The following is a 12743-nucleotide window of genomic DNA, read 5'->3' as shown; positions in this document are numbered from 1 at the left end:
TTTTATTTTTGAGAGAGACAGTACGAGCAGGGGAGGGTCAGAGAGAGAGGAAGACACAGAATCTGAAGCAGGCTTCAGGCTCTGAGCTGTCAGCACAAACCGTGCTCAAACCCACGAACCGTGAGATCATGACCTGAGCCGAAGCCGGATGCTTAACTGACTGAACCACCCAGGCCCTTCTGTTAAAATCTTTATATTTAGTTGTGTAGGTCGTGATAGATCGAGTTTCACAACATAAGCAAGTTCTTAGATACTATTCTGCAATAAAATTAAATAGGATAGGTCACTTTAATGATTTAAAATTCTGATAGTCATATCAATTTTCCCTCAAAGCTGGAATATTGCAGAATGGAGTAAGTATAACTGTCATAGGAACTGTTTCTAAACTGAAGAAAAGTTCAAGAAGAAATATTCAAACCTTTAATTAGGATTTAGAAATAGAATCAGGTTTTAAAGGGAAAGATTTTTTAAAATTATTTCTGTGAACTTATTGAAATTTGTAATCTGAATTGTTAGTCCAAGAAGAACATATCTGTCTAATTCTCATGCTTGAAAAAAATGAATTTAAGGAGCTAAAATTGTATTATATTCAGGGTATGTTAGTCTTAAAAAGGAAAGCCAGCTGCAAAATGTAAATGTGCATTTCTTAATCTGATTGTATTGTTCTGTTCAGAAACCAGAAATGGACAAACAGGTCTCCAACTCTGGTACCAAGAAGCGCCCATCATCACACATACCGTGTTATAAATGGCAATCTTCTCCTATAAGTGGGAGGCGCCCACCCTCTCCCGTCAGTGTTAGGTAAGTAGCTTAATTACAGCTGTTCCTGATAGGTATTTTACCAGGACAGATGTCACATCCAAACGTGTTTCATAAGGGAAATAATGGTAGTATGCATCATAATGTAAATAGAGAAAAGTCTTCAAAAATAGACTTAACCTCTCAGAAAATATCTCCTAGTATCAAGAAATTGTTATTTTATGAAATGGCACATTGTAAACGAATGTGTTTAGTTTGTGCACATATCTGCTAGAAAACTGTGTCTGACTTCCCCCATTAATGATTACTTTTTCCCTGCAGGCAGATGCAGAAGAATCGCCCCCCATCACCTTCACCCAGCCTGACAAAGCAGTCACAGCCTTCTCTTTGTCAGAAAGGAATTCCTGTTCAGCGTAACCTGCTTGCACAAAATGTATTGGATACTCTTGGAAAGAAAAGAGAAGCAGTTTCAAAAACCACTAGCAGCTCTGAAGCTGTGAGCCAAAAGCAGATGGTCAGTGAAGGTAAGTTCCTTCACTGAGAAGTTTATTTTGGCAACACAGAAACCCTTAAGGTAGCTGAGGAATGGTCACCTTTGTTTTAGTCCCCAATTCTGAGAACTTTAGGGAGTAAGCTTTCTTTTGATGAAGAGAATGTAACTAGTCATTGGCACACTGCGTACTTTTCCTTGCCAGAGCTTCTTACCCCCACGCCTTTGTTGTTCTGGAAAGTCCACTTTTGGAATTAATGTTAAAAGTACTGATTGGATGAGTGCATTGCTCTAGGTGATCTCTGGGGTGATCTCCAGCTCTGATAGTGGATGCTCTGTGAATAGCCCACAGGTATTGACCATCTTTGGAGAGAGCACATCTGGCCATTTGTGGCTGAGTGGGTTTCCATTGGGAGCTGCAGGTCCGTTTCCATACATAGACCATGACGCATCTGAGCAGAATGTGGGTTCTTAAACATCTCATAGTGGCATTTTGCCTGTGACATGTTCTTAACATCCATAGACGTTACTTTATTTTATTTTATTTTATTTTATTTTATTTGTTTTTTTGGCATTACTTCATTTTAAGTACACTAGTAAATTTTGCTTTTTGAAGGAATTTCAGTGATTTCTTTGTGATAGGAATAATAATTTTATTGCGAATTATTCATTCCTGCTGTCTTAAGATCCTCATCTTCATGTTATTTATTTATTTATTTTTAAGGTTTGTTTATTTTGAGAGAGCGAGAGAGCATGTGGGAGGGAAAGAAAAGGAAAGTGAGAGAATCCCAAGCAGGCTCCATACCATCAGCACGGAGCCCAGTGTGGGGCTTGAACTCACGAACCATGAGATCTTGGCCTGAGCCGAAATCAGGAATCAGATGCTTCACTGACTGAGCCACCCAGGCATGCCCCATTATGTGATTTATTTTAAATAGTCATCACATGGACTGAACTATTACAGCATGCCTCCATGTGGTCACTTTATTTTACTGACAGTCTTGGTTTCTTTGGTTATATAGTTAGCCACTTTATGACCAATCAAATAATATACTATGACCAGTGTTCATTTAAACAGTAATTACTTAGTGAAAATTATGCATAAATTTCAAAACGTGTGCTGGACATGTTCTTGTTTAGTCAAGTATTTGTATACTTCATATAGGCCAAGCCTAAGTTTGCCTTCCTCTGTGTTTAGTGTATCTTAATCTTTTTTTCCCTAGGATCATTTTAGTCAGTTCTCAAAACAGCTAAACCAAAGTGGGAGTACATTATTTCATTTTGGAGCAAGTAGACGTTAAAAAGGAACAGACTGCTAGCTTCTGTTTTTGGGCACGGGATTGGGGTTTTGAACACAATCTGTTCTGTAATCATTCATAGATTGCTTGTTATTGATAAAGTTTGGACCATGTACATATTGTTTGGGTTTTTAATGTTGTTGCTTGTCTTGCCCCTCTCTATTGGGCTTAGAGGGGTGAAATTCCCTAAGCTAACTGTTTTACATGTGGATTTCAACTAGAGTCTGGCAGTAAATGTGCACCAGGGAATCTGAATGCTGAGGAAGCAACAAAAATTTTGGCAGAGAAACGGCGCCTTGCTCGTGAACAGAGAGAAAACCAAGAAAGACAACAAAAGGAGACAGAGGAAAGGTCGGCACAAACCCACTTTTTCTGTACGATCAGTCATGGCTGGGGCCCAGATTTTGAGAGTCAGAATGTACCCTCAGGTTAGATGTATTGTAACTAATCAACAAGTAACTGACTTTTTCTTTACTGTGAATCAGAAGTGACTCCTTGCCTCCCGAACAAATGTGGGATGCTCTGCAGCAGGGAGGCCACTGGTGTGTAGACAGATGGGGTATAGTTGTCCTCAGTATCCGTGCATCATGTGTCCTTAAGTTGCTCGGTAACGATGCTTAAGGAGCCCAGGACTTGTGTTGGGGTCCCGTATCTCAGCAGGAGCACCTGAGTGATCACGCCAGACCATTCCTGTTGTCATTCACTGGTGTCCACCCCTTTGTTTCAAAAGTCTTTTCTAACTTTAGAATGTGTAAACCTGGAAAGCACACTTCTACATGTTTTGTTTGCTAGGGGTGCTTTCCAGTGACCTTTGTGACAACCTGAATCTCCCCTGTTGTTGCTGGAAGGCTCTCCTGTGGGCAGCAAGCTTCATGTATGATTGTGTTCATTCTGATTCCATCTCAAGGTTTCTTTGCCCTCAGTCTTAGAGCACAAGAGGGGAGAAGGGGAGAGGGAGGGCAACAGAGAGAGAGAGACAGACAGAGAAGCTTAAGCAGGCTTCACGCTGAGCTTAAGATCCCATGACCCTGGGATCATGACCTGAGCCAAAAGAAAGAGTCAGATGTTCAACTGACTGAGCCACCCAGGGGCCCCAGCCCTCACTCTTGAAGTGCACTTGACTTAGGGCCCTGGGATAGAAACCTCTGTCTACTGCCTGCAAAGAATAACTATAGTCCTGAGTTCTTTTTAAGTAGTAAGTATTTGAAAATGCCCTCACATGCTTTCAGTGTACTTTAAGTGAGTTTGGAAGAAATGAGAAGGGGATGTTGTGAAAAGCAAAAACTGTTAACTAGAAGAAAGTTGTTCACTGCTTCGTGTAAACAGAGCTAATTTTACATGAAACAGAAGTTGGTGTTTTGATTTTTTACTTTGCTTTTCTGTTTGGAGTGTCATTGTAACTACTGTATTGTAAATGATGGAAAATAATTGCATATGTTAAAAAATATGAAACTTTATAAAGTAAAAAATAAAATAAAATTTCAAAAAAAAAAAGAAAAACAAAAAAAAATAACATTTTAAAAGCCCTGCATACCTGTCATTGCAGGCGGGGCTTCCCCTGGGCACTACCAGACCCTCCTTTAAATTGCACATGTGTAAATAAGGCCTTTGGGAGGGTCTCCTGTCGAAAATAGTTAAGGAGTGTCCATTTTCTCTCTCTTTAAAATGCAGAGTAGCTCATTAATTGATAGAAATCTTTCTACTCCCAAGAGCTAGTTCCCCACATTCAAAAAGGGTGAAATTGAGCAAATTTTGTGCAGTAACAGAAAATGTATCGAATCTGGTGTAAAAATGTAAGTTGTGTTGCTATACACAACTAGTTTCACTATGAAAATGCAGGGTACAGGGTCACCTGGCTGGCTCAGTCAGTGCAGCGTGTGACTCTTAATTTCAAGGTCAGGAGTTCAAGCCCCACTTTGGGCACAGAGGTGACTGAAAAACGTGCTACTGCGACCTCTCTGTGGTAAAGACCGAGACAAATACTAAGCGTTGTTTAAATATTGTGTCATCAGGAAACTGGCAGAAATGGCAGACAAAGGAGTTGAAATCCAAGGAGAAGAGTTCTTAAAACTTGAAGATGGACAGAAAGAAATCAAGAAGAAAAAGTGTCCAGATCCAGAAGACCAGAAACTGCTATTACAGGTTTGCTGTATCTCTACTTTATCAGGGCCTGACCAGATTCTAAAATTCAGTTGAAACCCAAGGCAGACTCTCTCCAAGAAAGGAGAGGCACCAGATGCAGGCCTTTCTGGCTGCAGTTTTCCATTGTAGTCTAGCTGTTACCCAGGGCTGCTGCGCTCCTTCTCGGCCACCCTTGGCAAAATCCTAGAATAGTTTCCAAGTGAAACAGAAGCCGAAAGCAGCGAAGTATAGATTAGTAGTTTTTTTATTTTGTCTACATAAACAACATTGCAGCTTGGTTTCAGGAAATCAAATTGCTCACAGATTCGACGTCCTATGTGAGTTTCTCTAACCCTGCATTTTGTGGCAACACTGCCAGCTGCACTCCAGATGCACTTCCAACAGAGACCATAAATTTTACCAATGCCTCTAGAAGTTTAAAGTCCTCCATGGGGTACCTGGGTAGCTCAGTGGGTTAAGTGTGCAACTCTTGATTTCAGCTCAGGTCCTGATCTCACAGTTCATGGGATCGAATCTTGTGTGGGGCTCTACACTGACAGCGTGGAGCCTGCTGGGTATTCTCTCTCTCCCTGTCTCTCTGACCCTCCTCTACTCGAGGGGATGCTCTCTCACAAAACTTTAACAAAAAATCAGAAAAGAATAAAGTCCTCTAATTTTCCAGTAAGAATGTCTCACCCACGCGAATTCAAGTCACCAGGTAAATAAATCCACAAGTGAGTTCAGACTGTACTCAGTTTGAATTATTAACATAGCCTACTTTATATTCCATTTTTAGTGTATCACTTAGTAAAATCAGGTAGATGTTGCAGAAATGGTTGTATGCATCCGCATTCCTCCAGAAGCTACCTCTCAGGGTCCTGTCGGTGCCTTTGAAAGCTGTAAGACTTCCAGCTCGTGTGGCTGTCCTAACGGATAGCTGCAGCGGCCTGGTGGTCACTGTAATGATACCCCCAAGGTCCTGGAGGGGACTGACACGGCCTTTACATCCTCAAGATAATAGCCTCGTTTTGTGCATTTTAGCTAATGCTTTGAGAACTGATAATTCACGAATGTTGGGTATATGGGCACCGTCAGTCAAAAGGCTACATTCTTTTGTGCCAGGTAACATTTTACTGTTTAACTTTTTCAGCTGATGTTCTCGGTTATCACTCATTGAGATCAAAATGGTATTTTTATACAAATTTTCTAGAAGGGGGACACCAAACTAAAAGCTGAGATGGAGGCTGACAAATGGAAGAAGGAGCAGGAGAGAATTATGTTACAGAATTTGCAAGAGAGGCTAGAGAGAAAAAAGGTACTCTTTCTGCTTGGGGGGTTTGGTTCTTTCTGAAAAAATGTTGGGCACGTGATATCAAAATGTGTTCTACAAAATCACAAATCGGTGGTATGCTAGCCTCTGGTGGTTATCCCACTAGAACTCTCTTATCCAAAAATCTCACCCCTCCTGCATGGAAGGGTCTCCTCTTACCATACCTCTCCATCACGGACCACTGGTGCCCAGTACGGTGACACTTCCATATTCGCCGAGCTCTGGAAACGAAGCTCATTTGAACAGAATTGCTCCAGTCACTGGGAGGGGTTAGTAGAAGTTAGTTTCTTCTAAACTGGGCTGGAAATGGCAGCAGCTTGAGCAAGGGAAGCAGGAGGGCGTGGGCTTCTCTGTACGGCCAACACGCAGGCTGTTCGTGTGGTAGGGCCTCCCTTCATGCAACTCAGTTGGCTCATCTGGGAGCAGAGAAGGCCCCAGCCCAGGCGGCGAGGCCTCTCCGGTGGGAGGTGGAGGTCGCCCTGAGGAGGCCGGCGAGCTGCCGCTCCCCTCACCTTCAGGGAAGGAAGTGCGCACCAGGGGGCTGTTTGCCTCCTGTGTGTGCGCTCTTTCCAGCAAGAGACTTCTGATAGTGTCACATCAGTGGGGTGCAGTCTTTTCTTTAATACCTGCTTTCAGTCGTGGTCTCTTCAGACGAAAGTGCCCTAAAAAGTCCTCACTGGTTTGCAGTAGTACGTGCTTAGTTTAAGTAATAGATGTCCAAGTCTACAAACTTCGGAGTGAGAAGCCATTGGATCTGTGTGTCAGGATAGCTAGGACAGCCACTACCGCTCAGCACGTTTTCTGGAGCGACCGAAACCGGGGTCGGGAGAAGTATTTTGGCAGCTGCCGTTGGGGTGTGCTGTTCGCCGAGCCTGTGGCTTGGGAGCAGTCATCGATACTGTCCACTTGTGGGAAACGGAAGCAATCAGCTTCTTTAGGACTGCTGTTTTCATCTGTTTCCGTGTTTGAATTTTTACTTTTCTCTAAATAGCGGATTGAAGAGATTATGCAGCGGACAAGAAGGACACATCCCAGTACCTCACAGGTAGTCTATGCGTTCCTGCCTGCGGTGCCTAAGAATTCCTGTCGCTTCACCTTCTTGCCGACTTTCTCATTCTTGCCAGTCTGGTGGTAATTAAAGTATCACACTCGCATGTCTCTGATGAAATACTAAAGAGGTTGAGCATCTTCTCCTATCTTTAGTTAGCTGTCATGTTTTTTCTTGTGTGAGATGCTTATTCTGGTCTTTGCCCGAAAGTTTTGGGTTGATTTGTCTTTTTCTCACCTACTTGTCGTTCTTAAAATGTTGTGGATGCCACTACTTTCTTGCTTATATGGACTGCATCTATCTTCTCCCAGTTTATTTATGGCTTGTCTTAATGCTGTCTTCTCCTGGATAGGTCTTAATTTGCACACTGTCGAATCTATTAATATTTTCTTGATGGATTAATGGAGTCGAGTGCCTTTTCATCTGCTTTTTGGCCATTTGAAGACCTGCTTTGGTGAACTGCCTTATCCAGTCCCTCACCCATGTTTCTGTTTGGCGGACGCATAGGAGTTTGTTACCTGCTCTGGGTATGAGCCCTGGCAATGTGTAGGCATTGCTGTAGTTGGCCTCATACCCTCAGGATGCCTTCTGGTGAACAGAAGTCCATTTTAGCTCAGATTAAGCATTTTTCCCCTTTTATGGTAAGTGCTTTTTGGGGTCTATCTCCATACCCTAGCGTCTGTCTTGTGAGGCATCCCATGGCTGTTTATAGTTCCCCAGCATGGTTATCCATACCCTGAAAATTCAGAATAGAAATGTCGTTTCTGAAAAGTGCAGGGAGTCACCATCTGAAAGGTCATTTAGCCCACTGGCTCCAGCAGCAGCCAAGAACTTTTTAAAGCTATTTATCAATCGTCTCTCCCTTGGCTTTGTCAGAACTTTGAGCCCACAGAGGCCGCAGGCCAGCCCAAAGTGTTGCTCCTTGGCTCCCTCCCCCTGTAGTCTTTGGGGCAAAAGAGTTTAGATTTTTAACCTTTTAATTTAAATTAGGCAGCAGTCAGTCCAGCATGGAATCTGTTTTCTTTGAAATAACCATGTCAGGATGCGAGAATATTCGATGTGATCGTGACTCCTTTTCTCATCGTAGGCTGCAGAAACATGCAGCGACCACACAGACGAAGCGGATGATGAAGACACCGAGACTGAGAGCGATTCCTTCGATGACTCGCACCCGTCAGGTTTGCTTGCCTTTTGAGTTCTGTTAGTCACCAGTTAGGGGTTAGACTGCCTGGGTGCATCCCAGGGGCTCCTCTGCTTCTGAGCTGTGTGGCTTTGGGCAACTTACTGAACCTCTCTGTACTCAGTTTTCCTACCTGAAAAAGGGGAAGCTAACATTCTCCTAGTGTAGCACAAGAGTGCAATGGGCTATGCCACGTAGAGCCGAGAAGAGGACCTGCCACACAGGAAACTCGATAAAGGCTGCTCCAGCCACGCCCATGCCAGTTCTGCAGGCTGTGTCGCTACATCGTAGGTGGTAGTACTTTACCGAACGTGACGATTATGAGCATTTTACACCTCAGGGCCTCACACGGCATCCGTGCCTGATGGCAGGTGGATGCCACTTTCTACCTCACTGAGAAAAAGACGATCCCTATCATGATCTGAGTGTTCTTCGAAACGTAGGGCCTATTCCCTTCTGAGTAGGAACCACTTTATGGCAGCAGTGCTAGGAACTTGAGAAAACATGTTGTCCACATTTTACCCCACAAGTGGATATGAACATGCAAGTCAGGCATCCTGGGCACCGGGGATACAGACAGGAGACATGGCCCCAGGAGAGCCTGTGGGGAGACCTAGGAACAGACGGTGACCCCGCCCCCAGCTGGCCGGCTGAATATGGTGAGCAGTACAAGCAGAGCCAGGTGGAGGGCCAGCCTAGGACACCGAGGAAAGCTGAAGGTAGAGGTAGCGCCGGAACCAAGACGAAAATGAGAAGGCGGGATTAGCTACGTTGGCACTCAGGAGGAGGGTAAGAAGCCTGCTGCCCGCTGGCCTGTCTTGCCCAGCAGAGGAAAGAGGCAAGTTCCCGAGAGGTGGCCCCCTTGTTCTTTGCGGCCAGAGTGGACGTGTGCGCCGGTGGCGGTTTCCTGCCCAGAGTACTGCTGCGTGGCTCTGCCTGCTGCCTTCACACAGCCGGCTGCTCTCCGGCCCAGCGGGATCACAGCCTTTGCCTCTTGTTGTCTGCGTTGTTGAAACTCCAGTTTTAATCTTCTTCCTTTCTTTTTCCAAGCCTTTATAAATGGCATGGATTCATCCACAAAATTCAAAACACATTTTAAAAACACGAAGAAGAACACTCCCAAGCTGGTGTTTTTAGATGCCACTTCTGGCCAAGTCCATAGAGAGACAAAAACATTTTTTAATGGCGACATGAAAACCTTCAGACAAAAAAGTGCGAAAGAGCCTTTGACTCAGGCGAAGGGTACCAGGTGAGTCACTCAGTGAGCCTATCAGAATAAACTTGGTGGGAGTCATACACAAGATTACTACCTGAGCTCTTAGTTTGCACTGAGCACTGTGTCAAGGACTTCCAGAAACAAAGTAATCCCCACAGCAGCCTTGCTAGGTAAGGGTTATCATCTTCACTTTTACAGACGAGGAAACTGAGGCACGGAGAGATTACAGGTCTTATTTGCCCAACATTCCACCTTTAAAGGCCAGAGCCCACATTCAAACCGAATACGTCTGGCTCTAAGCTGTGCTTTTGTGCACCCTGGTGAGCATATTCTCATAAAACCAGGGAAGGGCGGGCACTGAGTGACTGCTGCGTACCAGGCATCTTATGTTGCCTATTTTAATTCTCATTGCGACTCTGAGTTCAGTATTGATGTCATTTTACATATGGGGAAACTGAGGGTCAGAAACTTGGTTGGCAGAGTGGGAACAGATTCTGGGAAGGGAAGGCTCCCTGGGGATTGCCTAAAGAGACATGAACGTCCAGGGCCCGTGGGAACATGACGGGCTGAGAGGCGCAGTGACAGGCTGGCACGAGTGCTGGAGCTAGGAAACTCACTCCGTGGCATTGCTTGTGTCCCGGGCCACAGCGAAGTGGGGGAGGGGCTTCTGGGTCCCTGCATGCTCAGCTGCTCTTAGCTCTGCATAGTGTTTGTTGGGCCCTAGGACTTTGTAGGACACAGTTTGGAAACCACTGTGTCTGTGATCCCCAGGGTCCCTTCCAGCCTTCCCTTTCCAGGATTCTGAAGGTTATGTTACTTCCAAGGCATTTCTTAGAAGTTAGTTAAAGGATAAAGCTTCTTTCAGGACAAAGCCTTGGTTGTGGGACAGTCAGGATTCTAACCCAAACCTCTCTTTCTAGACCATCCAGTAGAATAAGCAGCCGAGCAGCAAAACCCAGAAAGGCAAGTGAAACCCCACAACATGGGACCTAACAAGAGTCAGGGGCACAGGAGTGGATCTGTGATAAGATTGTTGACATGAGAAATGAGGCAGAGTCACTCATGTCTAGTATCCCTCCTGATAGCTGAAAATACCACCCAAAAGGTTCCATCACATTCCATCAAAGTCCCCAGATGCCTTTAGATGACAAGAAAAAGAAATGTGTACCTCCTCTATTGGGTAAGGCCTTATCCTGTCTTCATGTGGTTTGAAAGGCAGTTGGCCATGAACCCTCCTACTTCTGGCTTTTCCAGGGCCTTCTTGGCACCCTGTAACTTAGGAGGTGAGAGGGAAGACCGTGGTGGATCCAAACACTAGGTTGATCTCAAAGAGTCTTCCATTAAGTTGGTTTTGAGAGGTGGGGCGCCTGGGTGGCTCAGTCAGTTAAGCATCGGACTTGGACTCAGGTCATGATCTCATGGTTTGTGGGTTCGAGCCCCGTGTCAGGCTCTACATAGTGTAGAGCCTGCTCGGGATCCTCTCTTCCTCTGCTGCTCTTTTCTCTCTGCCCCTCCCCCACTCACACTTTTCTCTCAAATAAATACACTTAAAAAAACTTTAAAAGTTGGTTTTGAGAGGGTAAATAACTTGATTTTAGTTTTTATGCCCCGAATTTCCTATCAGATATGTAAAATACATTCTTTTCAGCCCCCAATCCACGAGCTGCTTTACAGCACCCTGGTAATCATTTAGGGCAGAGGGTTAGGGAGGCCTTTGGAATTAGTCTCTCTCTCACCCTGAATTTCCAAAAGCAAAAGACCTTTGCTTTTCTGTTCTTAAGAAGCTGTCTTTGAAACCGAGAGGCAGCTTGGGCCTATTTGTGGGTTGGGGTCATGGGGAACATTTATTGTAAGGGCACCGGTGTGGCAGCAGCTTGGGTTGGGGAGGCAGTTGCCAAGGGTCCCGGGGCCCACCCCGACGAGAGGCCGAGGCCGTGGCTGTGAGACCAGCATCTTCTCTACTAATCTGTCTTTCCTCTTTCCCCCTGGTCAGATCCGTAACCTGGTGCGTTCCACAGAAAGCTCCATCACCCACTCTGGACTTCATTTGCTCGGCCCGTCTCCTCCAATTTTTCAGCCTCTGAATTGATCATGGCCAAGAAAATGACCATCAAAGAAAGAGAAAAACATCAGTCATCTTAACAACGTTAACACATGTCTCAGAAGTCGCACATACCATCTGGATTCTCACCCACACTAACGGATCTGAGTAAAGACTTGGTTTTGTCTGTGGAAACCTCCACTGTCTTGTTCTTGTTTTGTAGCCGGTGTGTGTGTGCGCGCGCCACGGGGGCCTTTGTAAAGTGCTTACTCTGGGGTTTCTAAGTCAAGGAGTAATTTTCTCTCTTAAAATATTTTATGTTTATTCTGTTTAACAGTTACATTACTTTACTAATTGGAAGCTGACATTCGATCTTGTGGAGGACATACTGGGAGGTGTGAGGAACTCAGGATTGCTCGTGAGAGCTTTGCTTGCATTGTTTCTAATAAATGGGAGGTTGCCAAATACAGTGATAAGTCCCGTGTTAGCGTTACCGTATGTTTTTAACTCTGCCATCACCTGAATGCAGTGTCCTCTTGGGACAGCTGAGCACTTTTCATGCTCATCAGTGTTACCTTTTGAAGTGCACGGTGGGGTGTATTTCCAAAAACGGTTTCGATCGTGCATGCAGCCCTGTGTGGCGGTGGGCAGTGGGGCGCAGGTGCTCCCCTACTTGACTGTGGCGTTCCATCCTCTTCTCCTCATGCCCACCCGTCCTGCCTTCAGTCTGCACTCAGCCTGGGCATGTGGGGCCAGACTTGCTTACTCTTCTCTAGCCGCTGGCTGCAGGTGAGCACAGGAGCAGTGCCATTCTTTGGTTGCCGTGATAGGCCCACACACGTGCACACGTATACACATACACGTTTGCACACACGTGCACAGTGGGATAGCTTCCTGTGTGTCTGAACCATCAGCTAAAACTTGAATGCACAGTAGTTGCCCTACTGCTGCTGAGTTTTGTGCAAGTTTCAAGCAGGCCCGTGTTCCTTTCTAGCCTCTAGTCTTGGATTAGTAAAAGGAGAGAATTATTCTTTCTGATTCCTTAGTTCTTTGCTGTTCAGTGTACTACACCGGTGTTCCACATTAGACCTTGGTGCCTTCGATTTGAAAACTTTATACACTAGCTCCTTCATAATGGAGGCAGATACAATCCTCCTAACAAATGGGTTTCTGGCGTTTTTCTGCACATGTGTCACATGTTGGAATGCGCCCTTACTCTGCTGTTTATGTGTGCTCTGTGAAATAAACTTTGCGAATAAA

The 12743-nt window shown here is 45.0% G+C and overlaps 1 protein-coding gene across 8 annotated transcripts in view; it reads left to right on the top strand.

Annotated features, from left to right (window-relative positions):
* Nucleotides 1–12743, top strand: part of MAP7D3 (MAP7 domain containing 3) — a 33743-nt gene extending 21000 nt beyond the window's left edge. For 4 of the 8 annotated variants that reach the window (XM_029930314.1, XM_029930306.1, XM_029930309.1 and 1 more), the window contains 10 exons: nt 674–801; nt 1081–1283; nt 2769–2898; nt 4560–4689; nt 5879–5983; nt 6990–7043; nt 8134–8224; nt 9277–9475; nt 10363–10405; nt 11436–12743. In XM_029930314.1, the coding sequence (XP_029786174.1) occupies nt 674–801; nt 1081–1283; nt 2769–2898; nt 4560–4689; nt 5879–5983; nt 6990–7043; nt 8134–8224; nt 9277–9475; nt 10363–10405; nt 11436–11531 (1179 nt within the window). In that variant the 3' untranslated portion in view covers nt 11532–12743. Of the gene's footprint in view, nt 1–673; nt 802–1080; nt 1284–2768; nt 2899–4559; nt 4690–5878; nt 5984–6987; nt 7044–8133; nt 8225–9276; nt 9476–10362; nt 10406–11435 lie in introns of those variants that run through there. The other 4 variants (XM_029930307.1, XM_029930311.1, XM_029930312.1 and 1 more) reach the window with 4 other exon arrangements.

This window comes from Suricata suricatta, chromosome X (genome assembly GCF_006229205.1).
Source record: "Suricata suricatta isolate VVHF042 chromosome X, meerkat_22Aug2017_6uvM2_HiC, whole genome shotgun sequence".
Lineage (NCBI taxonomy): Eukaryota > Metazoa > Chordata > Mammalia > Carnivora > Herpestidae > Suricata > Suricata suricatta.
This window is presented reverse-complemented; position numbering and strand designations above follow the sequence as displayed.